Here is a 23,274-nt window from a genome sequence, read left to right on the forward strand (position 1 = left end):
AAGCAGAGCTACCTCCTCCTCTTCCTTATTTTACAACAATATTAAAACTTCAGACAAGATGAAGAGTGTCAGCCAGTGTAAAGATGTAGCAGGGCTGTGATGGTTGCCTTTCTGGTTTAGGGCTTTTGACTCAGTTCACAAACAAGTTGTGGACCATTATAACCCTCACGTGTAGCCCACTTCTGTGTACTTGAAAGTGATCCTGCCCACCTCTGTGTACTTGAAAGTGATCCTGCTTTAATCATTTGCAAAGAATATGCATCCCAGCTACGATTTCCTCAGAGCAGAGAGTGTGTGTTTTACTTCTTTACATACCAGTAACTGTCTTGATGGCATGAAGCTTTCCATAACGTCACTCAGCTTATTATCTTCAGATAGCTAGTTCAGACCAACATTGAGCCCTGACACCATTTAGTCCATTTTAGACTACTGAAGGTGATAAACTGCAGACAATGAGAAAATTCACTGTCTTCTTTCCCCTGTCCATTGAGCCTTCTGCGGAGTTCTTGGCTGGGCCATAGGATGCAGTCTGTTAGGCTTTATTAGGTGTGCTGGCTGAGGAATCGAAGGGTCATTGCAGCTCTTCGATGCTGCACCTCCCTCCCCTTCCCCCAGTATTTCAACAGGTATCAAGAAATGCTGTTCCATCAAAATTAGGTTTACAAGGGATTATTTTCATTTGCTTGAAGGCTTCTGGGGAGAGCGAGAGAGACTTCAGAATGGTTTACAAATTACTATTGAGTGAGTTATTTTAACTATTCAGAAAAAAAGTCACAGTGAAAGAGCCTTGAGTTGCCAACTCCACCAGTACACCAAGAGAATCACACTAAAAATACTTCAGTAATGGTCAGCTTCTGCTTTTTTCCTCTCAAGCCCTGTATTTAACATTGTTCTCCTTCACTTAGGAACATTTCCCATTTTCCAGTTCCCTCTATTCCAGCCGTTCTTTTGAAGATTAGGAAATATTACAGAACTTGACGGCAAAAGCCATCTTCATAGGACATAGGACGTTGTGATTAAACCACTAAGCAATTAATTAAGTTTTTCTAATTTGCATAAGGCTTATATACCTCAGTGAGTCAAAGACTATACTCTTACAGCTTTGAAAACACTTTAAAAACATTCTTCTTTTCGCTGCCGATGAAGCAGACACGCACTTCGCTTTGAAATCTGCGCCCGACTCGCCGCTCCAGACCTGTATTTACCTTCCGCCCTTCCCTGTGCCGCCCTGGCGACCAGCAATAACGCCCTTTTACTCTAAAACTTCTGCCAACTTCTGCCAACTTCCTCGTGCCTCGCAGCCTCCCCGTGTCCCCCGACTCCCGCGGGGAAAGCGGCTCCGGCTCCCGCCCGGGCCCCGCCGAGCTCCGTCGCCGCACCAACCCCCGCACAGCCGCGCTCCCCACTCGCGGGCGAGACCCAGCACGGACCAGCCCCTACCTGAACTTCTCCCCGGCCGGCACGGTCAGCTTGTTCAGCTTCTCCATGCTCCGCGCTGCGCCGGGACACGCCGCGGTCGTCCCGACCCGGCACCTGCCGGCGCGGCCGCTTCCTCCCGCCGGGCCGGGCTGGGCTCCTCCTGCTGCCGCGTCTCACAGCGCGGCGGAAACTTGTCTGCCAGTAGTGCCTCCGCTGGGTTAAATCGCCGGGGTGCCGAAGCCTCTCTCCGTCCTACCCGCAGGCGCTGGCAGGGGGCCGGACCACCCCCCGCGGCTCCGCCGCCCGCCCCCGCCCCGTCTCCCGTCCGGAGACACACACAGGTGGCTGCGGAACCGGGAGCCGAGGTGGAGCCTTTGGAAACAGAAACGCGAGACCTCCCTAATCCCCTCCTCCCTTTAGACCTTTCTGAGCACCCTGGGGAAGCGCTGGCCCGGCCCCGGCGGAAGGTGAGCCGGCAGCTCGGGTCCCCGGTTTTACAGCGGGTTGGAGTGAGATGAGACTCAGCGTCCGGCCCCAGGTGGCTTCGCAGGCTGCCGGGACCGGCTCCATCCTTCTCCCCACTCCTCTGCGCTTCCCGGTGAAGATGCGCCAGGGAGCAACACGCTGCCCTGGGAACTTTTCCGTTCCCAGAGGTTCTCCAGCAAAACTGGAGAAATTCACCTTGTTATCCCCATCCTTTTCAATATCACTGTCAGGGGAAAAAAAGTAATAAAATAAAAAATTCCTCACCCTATTAAACTAAGGCAGAAGCAAACACAGATCCTTATAGGGGCACACACTGAGGCCGTTCTCACCCAAGATGCAGGCAGCTGAGCTGGGTATAATGGCTCTGATATCTAAATCTGGGGTTTTTTTTGCTTAATCTTGGGCTCAACCATTTTTCCTCTTTAGAGATGAACTTTCTAAGTAGCTGGTTGTGTCTGGGGGGCAATATAAGCAGATATTCATGTTCAGCCCTTGCTGATTAATTTGAGTTCTGCACCTTTGGAGGATGACTCTTGTTGGTCTCTTTCTGTGTCTTTGGCCTGTCTGCAGTTTAGTTGATAAACTAAGGCTGCTCTAGGCAGGAAATCTACTCATTCTTTTTTAAAAAATGTCCATATGCATCATGTTGCTATGTTTTGATAAGTGCAATATGTTCTGAGGACCCCCAAAATTATTTCTTGGGGAGATTCTTGTTGCCACTTAGTATAGATTTTCATGTCGATGTGTCTCCTCCCCAGATTGTACTGACTATAGTTTTTTCTTGTGAAAATGTAGCGGCAAAACAGACTTTCCTGGTTAGTGCAGATGACTGTGGGGAAACAGCCTGCCATGAGATTTGTGTCTTTGATAACAGTATTGCTCTGATCTTGGCATGGCTGATGTTTTTGGTCTCTGAGCTTTCAACATGGAAATCACTGGTAATTTGCATACAGTATTTCTCTAGGGAGGGCCCATCGTGAACAAATTGCCCTTTTTGTGATATCTTAAAGTTTGTGGGCTTTAAGGAATAACATAATAATGTTGAATGTTTTTTACTATACAATTCTTTGGAATTCCGCCCTGCATTGTATCTGGTTTTCAGCTGGACACCTTTGCGAGTTTAGTCCCTCAAAGTTATTTTGAAAATTAGATGAATTTTGAATTAGTTAAAATTAACACTCCAGCAATGTGAAGAAGAGGGTGTAAATAAATTACAGTGCCGCTTTACTTTTTGCTTATCTGGTCTTCCTGCTATATCTAAACATGTATCAGAATACAGGATTTGCTCAGCAGGCTCATGCAGTGATTTCTCTTAGACAACAAATACCTCTTGCCTGACTGTCGCAGAAATCCCAGACTGCTTCCCTTTGAGATCTTTGGTGGCAGCCTGTCATTTGCACCGCCTTGCTGGTTTCGCCTTGTTTCTTCCCGACTCAACAGTTTACAGGTTTAGTTTTAATGCTCTGCAGTGCCCAGCGTGGAGGGCTTCCACACCTGTCCTCGCAGCATTGTCACCTCACTGCTCCCGGTAAGGGGCCGCTGCTGATGCCTTGTGCTCAGGGCAGTCCCTGAGTCCCCTGTGCTCAGGGCTTGGTGACAGTGCGGCTCACGCAGGATCTCTCATCCCTGTGATCTGCTGGCCCAAGGGTTTGTGTAGCTGTGCAGTGAAACAGACTGGGGAAGGAGTCCGCTACAAACGATCTAGCAAAAAGTCATAAAAAAGGGGGGTTTAACTGCATCGGTTCCTTGAGTTGGTTGGGTGCACAGGTGTTTGTGAGGGTGCAGCACAGGGTGGGAGGAATAGGGTGTGTGACTGCTTATACTGGTACCACTGCCAAGAAGTTACTCCTATGAAAGTCTCCATTGCACAAGATTTGTTCATGAGATTTTGTGGCATCTGCCGTGTGGCCTGCCCAACGGTCATACCTCAGCCTGCTTGCTTCTTCCATGCACACGCATGGCCCAATACACATCCCTGCTTTGCTTCAATAGCTACAAGCAGTTTGTAACCAATCCTTTCCTACTACTCCATCAGGGCTTGTTTTTACCTGTCTGTAATGCAGCACAGGGAAAGGAGGTAAATGCTTGTCCTCACAGCCCTGGCCCTCAGAATGCTTACACAGGGCATGTCTTACTTCCCATTATATCCATTCCTACCAAGACACACTGACGGTGGGATTTTTTTCTTGGGGAGAAAGGCTCCCGGCCAAGAATTAGCAGAGGTCACTAGTACCCGGGGATGTGGCCTGTGCTGGTTCTTTACGCTCCTGCAGAACATGGGCAAAGAATAAATTAGCCAATTCCTCCTGAAAAAGCATATACAGGACACAGTATTCCACAGTTATCTTAAACCCAAGGCATCTGAGAGAGTGGTTTCTCCTGGAATATGCTGTTCCTGGGAAACTAATGGAGAGTCAAGTGCAGGGCAAAGTCCTGAAGTTAAGAGAAGGAAACTACCCTCTCCAAATGTCAAAAGAAGCCTTTCTAGTTACAGTGAAATTTCTCTTCCCTGTTTTAAATATGTACATGCATCAAAAACATCTGGATCTAAAAAGTGTAGCCTCACCAGAAAACGAGTACATCCTGCTTAGGTCTTTCTGATCTGCTTCCAACTCAGCCTATCTGGCTATCTACCTTGGTGATGAGAAAGCTTGGTTGGGTGCTACAAGATAGGACAACCACTAGAGAAAAACCTTAAATAAAGAAGAACACACCCAATTGCTTCCAAACAGCCCTAGGCCTCTTCTTTTGCCCAACAGGTGGTTTCAGAGTCCAAACTTGTGGCCCATATTGGGAATGATCCTGTCTGTGTTCAAGAGGGATTTTGTGTAGTCCGTATGGAGAGGAGCAAGCCAAAGTTTGCAGCTGGCAAGGAAGACACCCCAGGGACGGGGCAGGTGAGTGGCAGCAGTTCCTCCATCCCTCCAGTGTTACTCATCACCCCAAAACAGTGTCTCTGGCGGCCCTGTCTGGAGGGGGGACAAGGACCTCACTAACCCCTGTTCCAGAAAACACCCTGCCTTCCTCTTCAGGAGCCCTGGGAGGGCCTGGAGGCGGTGGCAGGTTTGAGCCACGCAGCGAACATAATGTCATGCTATTTTTGTACTTGTAACCCCAGCAACTGTCCCTCTTTGACCTAATACACTCATTTGGACAATGCCGAAGAGGAACTGGGATTTGTTTTACCACGTGGGTGGCATTTTGATCAGTGATGGTTAATGTGAAAGCCCTCCCCAGCCAAAAGTGCCATTCTTGGCAGAGAGGAATTTGGTTCGAGGGATGCATGTCCACCTCCCTGCTCCCTGGCACATCTGGGGCCAATGGGGACAGGCATGGCAACCAGCCTGCAAGTGTTGCTGCCCGCTGAGATGTGGCCTGGCAGCCTGGACCAGGCTGCGCTGCCCAGCTGAGGTGAGGGACAGGTCCCAGGGGTGTGGGGCATAATGGTATCCCAGGAGAATATATCTTGATGTCTTGGATGAGCATTTTTGCAGAGGTGTTCCCACAATACTGGTTTTCTGGAGCGTCATCATTCAAGCCCTTTACCTAAATGGTATTTTCTTATCTAATGTTTTAAGAACCCACATTCATGTGGACTCTGCCATTTTTGTGATGATGTAGATAGCCGGTAACTTTATTTTCCTGTGTATGGCTACAAAAGATACAGCATAAATTCCCGACACCATTACTTAACACAGGTAATGCAGGATTTGCCAGTAAATTCCTTTGGCAGGATGGTTCACAGAATAGGCATGCTTTTTTATTTTTATTTTTGATGCTCAAAATGCCATTGAAATTTTGGAAAAGACCTTCTAAATGCTTGTACAGATTTCCTAAATGTCACTAACTGTTGCAACATCATTTCCTCATCACTGCAAGCGTTGTGGCTTAGTCTGGGTTTGCCTCCGAGATCCTCTCCCAGTATGACCGTGTAAGTCTCCATTTATGTTCATAAATAAAAAGATTTTAGAAAGCAACTTCTTTATCTTGTATGTTCAGAAACTAAAATTATTGTTTCCCCCCTTTGCTATTTTCTGCTGTTTATTTCCCGCCGGCTCATTCCTTGTACACGCTGCCTCACTCTGACGGCGTGTTCTGATTTCTATTTAAGAGCAGTGAGGTCATTGAGGCATGGGCAAAACCAGACTCGGTGGAACAAACTCTGTCTGAGACTACGAGTATCCTATCTTCATTTGGTCAAAAATTGCTGTGAATTGCCAGATATTTCCTGTTTGCTCAGGGCTCCAGTTTTCTATACGCCATTGTTAGGGTCATTTATGGTTTGATTTTGCTTCCCAGAGTAGGTAGAAAACTCCTGTTGCACAGAAACAAGGGATCGGAAGACTCGTCTGAAGCATTTAAGTCCTTGGTAAGTGGTGTTCCTAGATCAGAACAAGCATCTTCATACAGAGCCAATCGTTGCAGAGAAACCATTAGGCAAAATCCAGAGTTTGATTGCTATCACTGATGAGACTGATGGATTTTCTTGGCTGAAGGTTTCTCTCTGACTCCTTTCATGACTGCTTTTTCTGATTTCCACTGAACTTAATGCTCTCTAGTTTAGTACCTTCCAGTACATGGTTTGTATGCTGATTTTGGGTTTGTCAGGGATTCCTGGTGAAGCTACGAATATCACTAATATTCATACTACAATGTTAAATGTTATATAAAATATCATCTGTACATATCTTCCTTTTAAATTCCTAAGCTTTGATGCTAACAGCTTTTTATGGAGACCATTCATGCCATTGTCTAAATGCGGATTACAGATCATGGCTATGTTTAGTCTAGGGAACCCAGGGGCCTGTTTGAGTTCCTGATCTGGGTTGGCAGCTGAAGCCACATCCTGACTGCCTAACGGGGTGAGGCTCAGTGAAGCAACAGCATCTGCCGTAGCCTCCTCTCGTGACAAGAAACCCTAGGAATGTGTCCTGGACAGGAGCTGTGGCACCCAGGAGAGATGGGCAATCAAGTTGCAGGAAAGAGTGTGAAAAGTACCATCCAGTCAATAGGTACAGCCTTGGCTCTCAGTTGCCATTTCTGAACTTCTGGGATTTCACACAGTTGAAAGAAAAAACAGACTATTGTAAACTGTGTCATGTAGCATAAAAATTTAGCAATGAGAAGATGAATAAAAAGATCTGCAAATAGATTAGTTTAAAACATCAGTTTGCAGTAAATCTTTTTAATGTTTATTTTTATTTTTAATGCTTTGAGGAGACAGTGCTGCATCAAAGGATCTCAATGAACTATGCATGACTATTTCAAGAGGAAGCTATTTTTTACAGATTACATTAATGCTCATAGTTACAGTCTAGTACCTTCAATGTATATAAAACAGCTGAGAAACCTGATCTGAAGCAATCGGTTTGATAACCAGGTTTCAATTTTATTCATAACATGACCATATAAGACTTACTTTTTCTCTCAGTCATGCTAGAAAACCTATTTCTTAACCTCTTCTCAATTAACAAAATTTTGTCTCCAACATCAATAGAGAAGACCGTGCCAAAATTTTTTCCTAGAAGTACTCAGGAGTCAAGGATGCAACTCTTCTTTATAGGAAAGAATTCTTCAAGTGGATTTCATGTACAACCTGTCTTGCCAAGTAGCTAGTGTATTTTTTCATTTTGACTTCGCCACTTCTGGGGAATGTGGGGAAACACAAGATGTTGCACATTTTACTCTTTAAAAGACAGCTTCCTGAGCTTTTGCTTGGCTTTTCTTCAGGAAGTCCTGACAAAAGAGCAGCAATGTAAGGTCTCCTGAGCAATATGTAAAATGATTGAAAATTCACTTCAAAACGTCTGTCTGATTTTACTGTCTGGAGGTCATAGTATTTCACCTAGCCCATATCTACATGCTTTCTTAAACCTCTCTCAGACTGATAATTGCTTCAAAGAGAGTATTTATTCATATGTAAGGGTCCCTATTTAAAATTTGAGTCTACTGCTTGAGCTGTGACTTCATGCTACTACTGGGATAGCAGTAAAGGAGAGAGCTCCAACCACGGAAGCAATATAATGTGAATGCAAATGTAGCTGGGCAGTAGCAGGAATTTGGCTTGATCAGTCTGTGTTCACATGAAAGTCACTAAATGATTGCTACAGTTCTGCTTTTCAAGGCTGTGGAAGTTTAGTGAAAATAGCCCAAATTGAAACCACCTACATCTGAATTGGAAAACAGCCCAAATTCATACCACCTGAATTTGAACTGGAATCTGTAGCCAAGTTGCAGGTTTGAATTTTTCCTAAAGGCCTGCTATTTTAAAGTATTTTGTATATAATTGATCTGCTTTCAGAATGTCCATAGGAAGATGTCCCAGCAATACGCCGTGGGGATGAAGAGCGGAGGGGAAATGGAGGGTTAGCCCTAGACTGTCACATGCTGCCCGGGAAGGTTTTGTGCTTGATCATATGGGTCTGAATGCAAATTTGTGGGACTTGGTACCACGCCAAAAGAGCACTCAAACTCTATTGTTTAAAACTATGCCAATTTAGATGTAGTTTTGTTTCCCCTTGATTTCTATTTTGGTTGATACACTGCCTACTTAACTTACCGTTCTGTGTCCCATAGCTGGTATTTGGAAACCATGAGTTTATGGAACATGATTTCTCATGACGTTCTCTGTATTTATTACTTATTGATTGCTATAAACAGGTGAAACACTGCTGCTTCGTGTTTAAAATAATACATCTCTGTTTTTTCCAGGCATTGCTCTCAGATTCTCATTAACTAGTCTATTTGAATGGATTTTTTTCCATTTCCAGTATAAGCATTTAAACTATAAAACACTACTCATACAGGAAAAGTTACATGTGGGCATTTAGTTGTGTCTTAGCAGATGAGAGGAAGGTACTTTTCTGTCCCAAGTATTTTTAAATAATACTAATTTTCAGAAGTTGTGAGTCCTCACCGTGGGTCAAATGGCTCAATGCGACAGTGCCAATTTTGGAAGACTCCTAGCAACTCGTAGAAATCTTAAAGCTTTAATCTGTTATCACTTTGGGTACTAAATGGTGGGTTCAAAGTTGTTCATATAGTAATAGTAGTAGGAAATGCGTTTGAAAATGCAAGTCTAAATTTTATTGAACAGGATTTGGGTTTGTCTTTAGGCTCACTGGAGGAAACGGGTTGTACGTGTAGGCATGTACTGCGGGGTAGGCAAAGATGTGAAAACAGTAAATTTAGTTGGATTTTCTCATGAAGGGGCTTCTGAACAAACTCATTTTAGCACCTGTAGAGAAAATGTGTTTTATTTCTCTGGGGACAAACCCGCTGTGTAAAAAGCTGAACTTCCGCTTTTCAGTTTTACTGTCATCTGTTCCACATGCACACAAAAACACAAAATTTGCTCCTTCAGACAGAATAATTATGTGATGTTAAACTGAAAGCAATTGAGGTCAGATTGCCTTGGAGGCAGCAGCCTGTTTTGGAGCCAACAGACAGCTACAGTGACTCAAGAATAGTGCTGCTGCTTGGTCTGCAAACCTTATCCCCTTCCAGCAGTCAAGGGTGACTGCAACGGAGATACTCGTAACTGGCCAGCTGTAATCTAGCTCTGATCCCAACCACAGAAGGGAGGGCGTAGGGGCATGGGCTTCTTTGCATGCTGGCAAGACACTCTTGTTTCTGACTTTTCTCTGGGGGTTGTATACCCTGCTCTCCTTCCTCCTCATCTCCTGCTGCAATTGGATGAAGTCTTTGACAAGTTTGCTTCCCTGTGCTGCAGTCTGCTCTCCTGTGAGGGGTGTTGACTTAGCCTGGAGGGTACCCAAGAGCCTTAGTGGGTGTGCTTAGCGGAGAGGGTTATTTGGCCCTGGCATGGAGAATGAGACTTGCACAAGGCAGAGGAGGATGGTGGAGGAGAAGTGTTTTGCATCCTTCCTTTCTGCGTGTGCCTACTGAGCATCAGTCAGAATTCAGACCTAGAGAGTGAATGGTCTAAAAATGTTTGTGTCCCTGCTGACAAAATTGGTGTGTATACTCACACAGACAAAAGGTTGCCCAAAATTTTCAAATTTCAAAATGAAAGGGATGTCTTAAAATTAGTTTATTTTTGTATAGGGCTGATACTGTTTACACATATTGTGATGCCTTCAGTACCTGGAAAATGCTGAAAAACCAATAGTTTTTAAACCGCTTCTTTCCTGCACTGAACTTTAATACATGCAGCCAAGGAAAATGGTTGGTGCATCTTTTCTCTGGCACAATTTGTAAACCTGAACTGCTTCACTGACAATAATAATTTCTGTCTGAGCATCTTTCTGTTCCTGCTTAGGAACGGGAAAAATACTTTTGTCTGTAGTCTTTTCTGCTTTCATAGAATCATAAAATGTGTTGGGTTGGAAGGGACCTTTAAAGGTCATCTAGTCCAACCCCCCTGCAGTAAGCAGGGACATCTTCAACGTGCTCAGAGCCTCATCAAGCCTGGCCTTGAGCGTCATATGTTTCCATCTTCTTAAGACTGCTCTCTTCAGTTTCTTGGATAACTGGAATTGCCTAACAGCATGTTCTGGGAGCAGAAATGTTGCTGAACAGAAAAAGTTCCGGAAGTCCTTCTCACCCAAAAATATAGTGGATTTGAAATACCACCTTCAAAAAAAGACAGTGATCAAGGAGACGGGGGACTTTCTAAAGAAACAAATTGTTATCTTATTAATTAAAAAAGTAGCAAACTAAGTAGCAAAGTACTGATAGCAAAGCAAACTTTGAAATAATAAAGAGATAACGTTTTATGATGAAAGGTGCTATATGGCTGTGAAATGAGATAAAGTTTAATGGAATACTCTCTTCTGTGGAGAAAAATTGCTCAGACTTGTAACGATAGCCTTGAAATTTTTCTGTTGGCTAAACTGAAAATTTTGTGAATCGTTGCAAATATTATGTTTACACAGTTGGTAGCTTTAATTGCATTAGGACTACAAAACTGTAGCAGATGCATAGGAGTGCCACGCTATATCAGAGTGCTTTATTATTTTTTATGTATCCTAATTTGAAGCATTTATTGCTGTAGTACGGTATTTAAGAGTTATTTCATGAGTTTGTGGTCATAAGAGCCTGCATCTTTCTACTCTCAGAGTATATTGGGAGAAAAAAAGAATCTACATTTAGTAGCAAACACTGGGTTTCAGAATAACTGTTTCTACTTTTTTGGTCATCCCTTCAGATTTAAAATGTAAAGGGAGCTTGGGGAGAAGTGAAAGAAGAATGAAAATTTGATAGAAGTCTACACGTAAAGAAACACATATATGTAAATTTGAATATTCATTGTATTGCAGTAGCACGTAGTAGTCTTATTCATAAACAATTATCTCTTTTCATTATCTGTTGTTTTAATAGGGAACAAGAAGTTTACTGGATTGAGGAGATTGCATTCTACAATATTTTGGGATTAAAGAAAGTTTCTGACTGGTAGTTTAGAAATAATATACATAGAGATTATACATAATCTTATGAGATTTTTCATTTCTGGACACCAGTGCACTTTACCAACATCTGCAGCATGGACTTGGGTGCTTAAACCTTCTCTGTGTCTGCCTGGGGACCTTTGTTATACGTTTGAAATTGTCCTGTTTGTTCTTGCCACAACAATTTTGAGTGAGAAGTATATATGTTTATAAACAGACTGATGAGTGAAGACTAGGTTGCTATGCACTATTTTTAATTTTAAACTGTTGAGAAGGTATATATTATTTGTATAGATTTTGCTGTAAAATGTTTATGTTAGTTAGCAAATAGGAAGACAACAGTGATACCATAGAGTCTTCCAGAGAGAAATTATTGGTTTTTAAGATATCTCTTCCTTAAGGGTTGTGATTTCTTCCAAGATTAAGCCTTCCTTAAGGTTGGTTAACTTTCATCATTCTGTTCACAGGAGAATTTCCCCTTTTATGAAAAAGACTCCTGAAAGTATCATAAGCTTCTAAAGAAATTATAGATTTCTATTATTATTCTTATTCCTCGTGGAACTGATACCACCAACACTTTCCTGAATCAAAGTTCAAAGTGTAAATTTATCTGTTTCAGCATGGTTCACTGGGGTGTTATACCAACTCAGCTAGTGATGTACTGTTCACGTGCATGCATACAGAGACACCCACCCACACCCATTTGCCGCCTCCTTATCTTCTTCCTTTGGCACCTGACGCTGGCTGATGTCACATGAATTAGACCTCTGATCTGATGCAGGATTCCTTTACCTTAAATATAAGTAAGTCAATACTCAAGAATATTGTAGTAGAACGAAATGCCATAATAGAGGAGCAAAATTTTGAGCTTGGTACAGAATAAATTCTAAGACTGCCCAGGAATCTGCTGGAGCTGTGCCGTGAGGCTGCGTTTCAAAATGTTCTTGGTACATTGGTTGTCAATGAACAACACTTCAAGTCCGTACACAAAGTGTTTTTTTCCCAGAAACTGGTGTTCCATTCTGTGGACTCTGCAAGGTGCAAGATAGGTATAGACATATACTGATGTGTTGGTTTTGTCTTAGTGTGGTTCTGGACCATTTAGATCTTTAGTCCTGAAAAATTTATTCCCATTATACATTATGGTTAACAGGGGATCTGATCCTATGTCATCTACCTTGATGATGGTAGAGAAGTATTGCTAGAAAGACATCATCTGTAGGGGCTCTGGTCTGTGATCTGAAATTAACTACATCTGTTATTTTTCACTGTTTTCTTAGACCCACTTCTTTTTTTCTTTCTTTTTAAAAAAAAAAAATTCTAAAAACCAATAAATTACTGATGTGATGGAGGCATACATTTCATGTTTAGTACTGCTTCGTTAAAAGCTAAAATAGTTGAAATTTTGTTTTATCTGTAATTTTCAATAAACCCCTGGAAAGGGAATAGCTAGTAGAGAATACCTGTAAGACTGTACGTGTGATTTGTACTTCTGTTCCTTTAAAAAGAAAAAATAATGACAGGCAATATTTGACTTTGCAATTTTTTTCAGAGTATATTTAAATCTATGTGTGGACAAAAACCATCTAGTTATGAATAATTTCTTAAACATTATTTGTACCAGTAATCTAAAAGGAATATAGATGATATTCATGCTGACATTTCAAGCAATGCAAACAATCCTTTTACTTCTGTGATCTTGAACTGTATTATTTTTTCATTAAAGGAATAGCATGGATATGCCTTGTATTCCCTTGTATTCTCTTCAGAATATTATTGCTTGAAGTCAGAAGCATGAGATAAGGAAGATATATACTGATAAAGGTAATTAATTGTATCAGCCAGATCAGGGATTTAGAAAAGGATCTGATTACTTTTATGGAATGTATGGTAAGGCAAATTAACTGAAATGGTAAGGTATTTTTAGGTTATTGTCTGTATTCTGAGAGCTCTGTAAAATAATAAAAAGCCATGAAACTGGGCAGTGAGGAACTAAATAGGAGAAATGACAGAGCTGTGGTAGCAGGTGTCTGGGGAAACTTGAAGTGCCAGAATTGTGAAGAAGAAACTGAGACTTAGTGTTCTGTCAAGGATATCATTGGAGAGTACCTAAAATGTGCAATGGCAGTCGGTGGAGGAGAGTGGAAAACAGGAAGGCTAGTATAAGACTGTAAAATACATAAAATCTCTTTTTTTTCCCCTTAGAACTCTTGACTATTGGGAACAGGAGGAGATTGTCAGACTTTGAAAAATCAGGCATGGCTTGTGGAAGAATAAAATAAAATATTTTTTAAAACAATAATAACAGGCAACAGTGTTCCTTTATAATTTTTAACAGCAGTCTCAGCCCAGACCAAGACAGCTTTGGGCAAGGAGACTGAATTGCCTCCCTACTCTGGAGAATGTGCTTTCATCCCTCTGTCCTCCAGAAGCTTGATAAAATAACCTGCGAGAGGTGGTCTGAGTAGTCCTAAACTGTAACATGCTGCAGGGAACCTGCCGTTATGTTCCTGTTAGTGTGGCAAGAGATGGGCCATAGTCTGGCCTGAAAACACTTCACCTCTTCAAGAATTCAGAGCATATCTGAATTTTACTTCTAAGAATTGTAAACAAACATCAAGATTGTAAAGTCAAAGAGTGTTTATGCTGCGCGGTGGAGCACGGTGCCAGAGCTGGTGACAACTGAGCAGTCTCTGGAACAAGACGTAACGGAGCTGCATGTTGAGACAGGGCATTTCAGATCGTGTACAGCATCTGGCAGTGCAGCTTCTCTGCTTCTGGCAGCTGAGCAGCTCCTGTGCTTGGTGCTAGCTCCTCAGTCCCTACGCTGCACCCACCGCAAGTGTACAGGTGCTCTGAAGCACTGAAAATTAGAGAAAGGTAGCACGAAGGTTGCCTGTGAATCTTAATTTCACAAATACGTGCATTATGATACTGTCTGTATTTAGGTGGTTACAGGTGATCTGTCTAGTGGCTCTCTGATGCTCTGAATCATGTGTTGATGGGTGTTAATACCATCTGTCATGTAGATATACACAAGTACCATCATGGCAATGTCTGTGGTGTTACTAAGGTAGTTCTACATTCCTCATATTGGCATTGCTCTTGGAAGGGGAGTTTATGAGGAAGGTGCGAGTAAAGAGGTATTTATTTGCGTGCTGAATGCAATTTCTACGTTTGTTTGGGGCAAATCTTTGAAATACATATTTTTGGCAAATATATTAAAGCTATGGGTTGCCACCTGTAGCTATGCAGGCTGTTGGGTTTCAGGTATTGAATGCTGTTGCACAAAGGGCTGCCGCGGCATTCCTACCAACTGCACTTCATCTTTTGCCAGGCCAGCTGCGCTGAACAGCCTCTCCTAGAGCTGTTTCAAGTGACTGGCCGCCGCAGCACCAACTGTCTGGCTTGCAGCTGCAACAGGTCCCTCCCGCCGCAGGCCCTTCACTTCTCCTTGCAGCTCATCTTGTAACTTCGTTACCCTGCTTGCCTAGCTGACCCCAATTTTAAGGACTGCAGTTTTCATGGCTTAGTATCTTATCTCATCCCTTTGCCTGTTCTCTTCTCATTCCTGAATTCAAGAAAGTCTGAATGAGAGGGTTTAATACTTTCCTTCATTATTTTAGAAGTACCGCACAGACCACCTGCCATCACAGCACAAACGTATGAACTAATGAATGGAGCTCTGCATGCTCACACAAAAGCAAAAAGAGCTTATATTTTCACTTGTTTTCACAGAGGCTGGTCTAAAGCAAGAGGAATGAAATGATTCTCCTGTAGAGATCATAAATATGTGTTAATAACACACTGTAAATGAAATATTGTATTTCTTTCAGAAACTGAGAGGACTCCAGTTTGGAGCCTTGGATCAAAATGAGACAAGACATTTGCTCTGTTTTCTGCCTGGTCTGTGCTTTAGCTGGGGCACATGTGGAATTCTGCTAAAATGAGAGTATAAATTAATAGTCCTTCACACCTCATTGCTTGAGTGAGCCAGAAGTTATTTTCTTCTGAGTTTTGAGTCCCAGGTGCAGCACTTTCTGACTGCCAAATATGAATTTCTAAAAGGGAAGAAAGACCAGTGAATCGAAACTACAACAACCTCTTCTCTGTGGTCTGAGTACAGCCATGTAATAGAGAAAAGGAAAGCACATCAACTGACAGGGTGGACGGAAAAGTTCCTGTCCAGACATATGATGATGGTGAAGAACACGCTTGTGATTTGGGCAACAGCTTCCATTTCTGGTTCTGTTTCTGGCTTTGTGTGCAAACATAAACAGGTCATTTGGGTCTGTGTCTTAAAAAGGTGACTTGTCTCTTTGATTGTTGGTACCCAACTTGAGTTGCTCCACGACTGATATTCTTTTGCTATTTAGGCTGGTCTAGAGTACTAACAAAGATAAATGTTTCTACTTTCACTAAAATGTACAGGTTTAGTGTTACAGACCTGGCTGTCCCTATGGCTGGACCAGCACATGCTGTTTTCTCAGAGGCTGATCCACTTTTGATCTTCAAAGAGCATTAATAGGCATCTAGTATCAGTTAGCACTACTCTGTCACACTGTTATCAAAAAGAGTCTATTATTTATATTGCTTAATGTCCCTAAAAATGAGCAAAGTGTTTCCAATCTTAAAGAAACACGTCTATACTTATACTGTTAACACCCTTCCAACAGCATTCCATAGATGGATGAGCATGGTAGGGTACCATGAAAGGAGACTGGGCAAGGCTGACTAATTCTAAATTTTTCTAATTTAGAAGTTATCCTCAACAGGCTGCAGAACAGCGAGTAATGGAAAATCATGTGGCTAAAGAAGAGGAGAAGACTCTGGAGGCAGTTCTCAGCTTGTACTGATTTATTTATTATCTATGCAGACATAAGCCAGCAATGACTGCAACCTCTGTGACTCTCTCTGTATTTTCCTAACTGGCGTAGGGAGGATAAAATGTGCTATGGAAGATACTCAGACAACTTGAAACTGGTTTCCATAGCAGGCATCAAGCCATCTTCATATCCTATCAGTTCTTTGGTGACCTCCGGATAATATCAACTGGTATTTGAATTGTTTGAGAATAGGATTATTTTCAGTAAGAACGGATGTGAAAAAGGACAAAATTCTTTTATTTCATTGGAGTTCCTGGATGCAATTTTCATTAAAATAGAAAAAACCCTCCAACTCCGACAATGTATCTGCAACTGCGAGGCATTCCTCGTCATTGCAATAGTGATACTTCAGTCTAACAGGAGTACGTGCATAAAGAAAGCATTTTGATGTATATTCTCTCTACACAGCCCGAGGCAGGAATATGGTCCACAGAACCACAAGAACTAAAACATTCCCGAGTTAGTTTCCACTTTAACCACACTTCCACTACTGTAGCATGGTAAGATCTGAACTGCCACCGTTGCCATTTGGAAAGAAGTAAGACCCCAGCAAATATCTGGATATTGGGACTTGATCAGAAAATACGAACTTATGTATTTTGCGTATTTTTGTATATTTTCAACTTCTGAGGTAATTGGATTGCTACTATTTGTAGTATCTTTTTCAAAGATGGAATGCTGTTTTATTTACAATCTCTGGTGATGTCCAATTATTCTTGTATACAGGTGTCTCTTCTCTCTATAAGCTCTGACAAATGTAGTTTCTAGCTACATCTTTATTTTTGGTAACAAAGACAGCCTTGTAATCATGGTTATTTCCTGTCAACTTTACTTAGTATCTTTATACAACTGCAGTTGAAGAAATTGTTTAGTGAGAAAGGCCACTGAAGTAGGGGCTTTTTAGACATTGTGTTTGCTTAAACTATCCTTCATTTAAAATCTTAAGGGATGCTGCAAAACAGCTAAGTACTCGCCCAAGTACTGCATCTCTGAGTTTGTCTTAATTGCTAACTATAAGCAGATGGTGGGCTGACAGGAGGCAAGTCACGCATGATCTAAAAGCCACAATGCACAGGACTGAACATAAGGTGATATACATTGCTCTTCCGCAGAACATATTGCTAGCTTGAATGGCTTCTATATTGGGTTTAGTTTTCATCCTACCTAGAACAACATTAATGTAATTCCACCTTGCATGTTCGTGTCCAGTTTAGAAAGATTGTTTGAAAATGTCTTCTGTGTGGTTGCAGTCATAGGAGAATGTGATGTACAGAAATAGTTTCTTCCTTGTACAATTTTTTTATGCATTATTTTCAATATAAAGCACTGCATAAAATACAAATTCACTGTTTATCTATGGAAAAGTATCAAATGTTATTGACTTAAATAGTGAACAGCATATTTTGCCATAGACTATCATACATTCTTGGCAAAGCTCAAAAATACGGCAAAGCTTGGTTGGAAGACTGGATTGGATTGCCTTAGTACTAAGAAAAATGCCCAGTTATAGATTCATAGCATTGTAAGGTGTCTGTCTGTGTTCACCTGACTATGTACTTCTTTTGACATGGAGCTGAGATGGGGAAGGTGCTATGATTAAATGTTGTTTCAGGTTCAAATCCATGCGGTCTGTGGTGGTGGCACAGGGTGTTTAACATTGTGATCTTTCCGTTCTTTCGTTGTTAAGCTTTGGCCAAACACTTCAAAAATAATGTCAGAATGCCAGTTTTTCCTGGCTTTAGATCCAAGATAGCACAGTGAACAGTCTAGTTCCAAGAGCAGAAATGAGCTTCCTAGAAGAACTTGGAACACAATATGCTCCTGAGCTGTGAGGGCATCTTTCCTTCTTCTCAAGTAACCTGTGTCATTGCAAAAGTCTCAATTGCTTATGGCAGGATGGAGGAGAAACTGCTGTAATGCAAGTGTCTGTTGCCCCCTTTCTGCTGCAGGAGCGTAATATTGTCTGCTGCTGTAAAAGGAGGCAAGATGGTGTTGCTTTGCTGAGCAAGTATTTCCTAGATCCTCCTGTGAACAGAATATCCAGAATTAATTCTAATGGGCAGGCAATGGCTGCCTCTGTAATTATTTGATGCCTGAATAGACTTTTGTCGTAGCCTTTCTATGCTAAAAACGAGTAAATAATATATAAAAGTGTGATTTAAAGTAAAATTCAGATTTTTTTTTTTCTTTGGAGTGTATATAGCTACCAAGGAAGTGTCCTGTAGTATGTTTCTGTGACACTAGAGTGGTTATGTACTGGAAACCTCTTTTGGGCTCTTTTAGGTATAATTTTTATTGGGAGGTCACTGTATGAAGATGTATCTTCTGAATTTGCAGCCCTGGCCTTTTCCAGTTTTGGGAATAAGTGGAGATTTTTAAAGTGGCATTTAAGCTACATCAAAAATGAAGGAATGCACAGAGCTAAATCTACATATTTAGATATAAAATATTCAACCTGAGTCAGCACTGGTATTTAAAGGATATAGAGTAATTAAAAATCCATTATGGTATATCCTAAGGAGAGGGGAAAACCTTTCCTGCTTACTAAGTATTGGGATAGAAGTCATCTACCACCTTTGCTTTTTCAGCTTCAAGCTTTCTCTGGAGTGAGGGGAGTCCAAATGCAGATTGTCACAAGATTTCTGTACTGCTGCGTCTTGTTTAAAGAGACAGCAAAAGCTCTTTGTCTTTTTTATTTCTTAAGGAAACAGTCTAAGTCTCATAGAAATCTCATTGATTTTATTAGTATTTTCGTTAGGATTTGTCTTTGGTTAGACAAAGTAATCCACTGAAGTAAAATATAGGAGCAAGAAATCAAAATATTTCAAAGTGAAACTGAAAGTACCATTTTGCACAGCCTACATTTAGTAATTTAGAATAAATTTAACAATAATGCCTATGTAATCCCTTCTCCAAACAGGATTAGAAAATTCTCTACATGTGAAAATTGAGTGTCATTGTAGTCTGTTAGAAGTCTACTATTTTATTTCTTGCCTTCTCTTTTATTTTATTCTTAATTTTAACTATTGTCTTAATGTTAATGGCTTCAATTTTCTTGTCTTTTAAATGAGAAGTAAAAATGTAACGGAAAGAAATGCATTATGCATGCAAGTGTTTGAGACAATGATTCTTGCTAGAAGCATGGACAATGAGTTAAAATGCACTGAAGTGCCTGACTAAATTGTTGAGAGAAGATGGACGTAAATCTTTCTCAAGAGTAGATTAGAATTAATTTTGCCAGCGGAGGCTTGAGGCTTGTTTGCCCTTTGAACCGTCGTCCTCTTTTGTTGCCTGCAAACCTGGAGTGGCCCCTGGGAGCACAGAGGTCTGTCTGGCGGCTGCAGCGATGGCAGTATTGGCCACTGCTTGGCCAGTAGTATCCACAATATTCAGATATCCCCAATACATGTAACTCCTGCGGCCCTGTGGCATCACAGCTGGTGGATGGGACCTTGGGAAGCAAGTCACAGCTTTCACCTGCAGTGCAATTGTACCATTTGCCTTACTATATTAAGTAAAGACACTGCAATTCCTCATGCTTTTCCATTATAGCAACCCTGTGAGATAGGGAAATACTACTATATCCACAGTGCAGGTGGGAAAGGAAGCAGGGAATGCTAAAATAATTTAGCTGAGTTTATTCAAGATGAGCAAGGTCTCAAATCCACATTTATGAAATCCAGGCGTACTGATTACTGGAGACCATCACTCCAAAAGATTTTGCCTTAGAAACTCTCTCCTGACACAGCTACAAAGGGGCTAAGAGGGGATCCAGGCCTTTCCACCTGGTGTATGGAGAACTTGTCCATGGATTTAAATGTTGATAGCCGAGAAAAAGCTGAAAGGTGAATTTTCCATATTAGATTGTTTACCTTCCTTACTGAAGAAATAAAAGAAAAAATGCAAGTGAAGGAAGGATGAAAAAGGAGCTAATGTGTAATGTTTCTAGTTCTTGCAGTTTGAATTACGGAAGTGCAGACATTTTAAGGGGAACATCTCAGCATTACAAAGGTACTTTCCTGATACGTAACATCTCTTACAATTGAGAATTTATTCACATGTCTCAGGAAAAGACATCTCCTTTGCTTGGAAGGCAAGGATGAAAAATTTCCATCTGGAGTTATTAAAAATTATGACCAATTAAAAAAAGAAAGATGTTAGAAACTAATCTAGAAATCAATCTTAATTACAGAACCCTTACTTGATTTATGAATAGCAATTTTTTCTGCATCTACTATAAAATCCTAGTAAAATAAACTAGTAACATTTTTCACAACAGTGAAAATTGGTAGATGTTTATTTCAAGAAAAGATTAAATGCTGCCTACACCATAATTATGTGTTCCTTATCACAGTTCGCTTAGTATCCAGGATCTTCCGTACCGACATGTTGCTATATACAAATGGTAAACTCAAGACTTGACATCTCATACCTGATTTGCAGGTGAAGATTTCTCATTTACTGAACAATCCGACACAGCCAGAACAGGCTTCTGAATTTGCACATGTGATAGAAAGCACTGGTTTTGTGATGAAAGATTCCAGTCCTGATTTTGGAAAACTGTCCCCAGAGATCATGAGTTGAGAGCAAAATTTATTCTGAGTTTGATTTGGGATGAACTTCTAATCACATTAGCTATAAAGAAGGCCTTTTAATTTCACGGTCCCTGGAAAAGTGAAACTTGAGTAAGCTGAAAGCATTGTGAAACAGCTTCTGCGTAAACATCCGATGCTATGTGTCTTGGACTATCTACACTGAGGTGATTAAGCTGTAATTACATTTCTTTCTCAAGATGTGCTTCTAGATTATGGATGTTTATAAGTGAGTTATAGCTTATATGCCAGTTTTGCTGAATACAGTTGTAAATACCAATCTTATTTGCACTGCTTATTAAAATATTAAGTAAAGATAGCAAGACAGCGTGTTTGGAAAGCACTCAAGTTCCAGTATTCTGAAACATCTGTGGTATGAGGTTAATTTTAATATCTGCACTCTCTTAAAGAGTACTCCTGAATGTAGGGTGATACGCTATATAGTGTTCTTCCTGGGATAAATTTTAACACTGAATAAACGAGCCCATGACTGTAGTCAGTGGGATATTTGAGACTTCTCCAATGGGAAATATCTGGAAAGTGCTGTTGTACTGCCATTCTTGAGAGCAAACTTGTTTGGTGTTTTGGGTTACCCCAGACTTTCAGGGTGCAGGTGTATCAACCGAGTCTGCTGTGTGGAATGAAAGTTACGATGGGGCTTCTGCAGGAGGAAGGGCTTTAAGCAAAGTTCAAGATTTCAACATGATGTCAGGACTGTTGAAAACATATAAACCCGTGAGAGCAGTTTATTGCACAACCCTGGCAGCCAGCTCCAGAGAGGGTTTGGACTAGTGCCTCAGTACTCTGCTGTCCCGTGTTTGAAAGCAGCACCTCTCTTCTGTTATTGTTTTGGGAAGTGGGGAAGGAATCTTTCATTATTGCATTTCAGGGATAGGATAGGACACTAGTAGAGATTGCACCTTGATAATTTCACTTCTATATTCAGTAGGTGCTCAGAAGCAATTTAGGTAGACCTGTGGCTTTAAGTGTTGATGAGAACTAGTTTACATCAGGCTGTCATTAGGCCATCAGAGCCAATGCTAATTGAAATAACAGAATATAATAAGAGCCTTCATGAAAAGTGTAGTGCAAAAAAATTTTATTTCGCGGTATTAAAACAGAATTACTATCATAATCTCTTCCCAGAGAAAACATTTTGTCTTTTTTCTACCTGTTATCTTTTCCCCCTTAGAGAATAGGTATAGGATTGACTACAGGGAAAAGCACCTTCCATTGAGTTAGTGGAGGAATTTGGTGCAGAAGTCGGGGAATTATACCCCTGCATGACTGCAGATTGCTCCTGGTACATTTGTGACGGAATTTCTTAGCAGAATGTAGAATAACTGTGTGTTTTAGTTCACAGAGCATTTACACACTTCTAGACTCAGAATCTTTCTTACGGAAAAGAAGAACTTCAAGTGTTGCACTAATGAGAACTAGAATGGAAAAGGCAAAGAGCTTTTGATGGTGGCACGTCAGGGGACCCAGCTTCTGTCTAATGAAGCCCCATGAAGAAACTTTCGTAACAGGCAGAGACCTGAAGCACTGGCCACTGCCAGGAGAAACACAGAACTTTGCTTTCACCTTGTGTGGTGATTAGTATTTTTCTGTTTATCTATCCTTAGTGTTTTGATCCATTGGGGATTACCTGCTGTAGGAACAGGCCTGTTCATCTGGTTTAGGTGGATCAATGTAGGCCTTTCCTAGTGAAAACATGCGAACTGTTGGAGTGCTAGAAAATCAGGTAATTTTTGTGATAGCAAGCAGTAAGATGTTAGAGCAACAGATTTTAGAGTGAAACTTGGTGCTAAGGACGTGACATCCACACTGTGCATTTCAGGAGTTTTATTACTTTCATCTTGGTCATCTCTGGTCTTTTGTTTTGTACTTGGCAAAAGAATTCATATTTCAGAACACCTTTGTTATTCCAATATACGGTTTCAGAATCCAAAGCTTGAATAACCCACATCAGTAGAAGCACAACTCTTGGCCCCAGTTCAGTAGATTTCTGCTTGCCCCGATATTGTAGTAGATCAGATTCACGTATATCACAGAAATAGAGGTTAACTTTGCATTCATGCTCTCTACATTTTCTCTCAAAACGTTGTCCCATTAGACTTAATTACTTTGCAAGAAAGTCCTTTGATATTTTCCTTACTCACCTAATTAATTATCAGAACAAACCCAGAAGAACAATAACTTATGATCTCATCAAATTCTTATCAATAGGAGTAGGATTTTAACAGGTAAAAATCCCTCCAAGTTCCTCCAGTTTCTTACCAATAGAATGGGATTCAAAAAACAATTCTGGTTTTGTAACTAGATACAATGTTTTCCCAGCTACGGAAAAAATATGCTACATGGAATAATGACAACCACTAGGTTTCACAAACCACTTGGTTTCATTGGCTCATAGAGAAAACTCCCTAATATTATTTCTGTGCAGTAATACAAGAGAATTAATATACTTTAACATTAGGG

At 41.1% G+C, this 23,274-nt stretch overlaps 1 protein-coding gene across 9 annotated transcripts in view; it reads right to left on the reverse strand.

The window, feature by feature from the left end:
• BLNK (B cell linker) overlaps nucleotides 1-23,274 on the reverse strand; it is a 109,801-nt gene that overhangs the window by 50,707 nt on the left and 35,820 nt on the right. For 2 of the 9 annotated variants that reach the window (XM_054207187.1, XM_054207183.1), the window contains exon 1: nucleotides 1,441-1,658. The exons of the other annotated variants lie outside the window; for them this stretch is intronic. In XM_054207187.1, the coding sequence (XP_054063162.1) occupies nucleotides 1,441-1,487 (47 nt within the window). In that variant the 5' untranslated portion in view covers nucleotides 1,488-1,658. Of the gene's footprint in view, nucleotides 1-1,440; nucleotides 1,659-23,274 lie in introns of those variants that run through there. 9 annotated transcript variants of the gene reach the window in all.

Source organism: Rissa tridactyla, chromosome 6 (assembly GCF_028500815.1).
Source record: "Rissa tridactyla isolate bRisTri1 chromosome 6, bRisTri1.patW.cur.20221130, whole genome shotgun sequence".
NCBI lineage: Eukaryota > Metazoa > Chordata > Aves > Charadriiformes > Laridae > Rissa > Rissa tridactyla.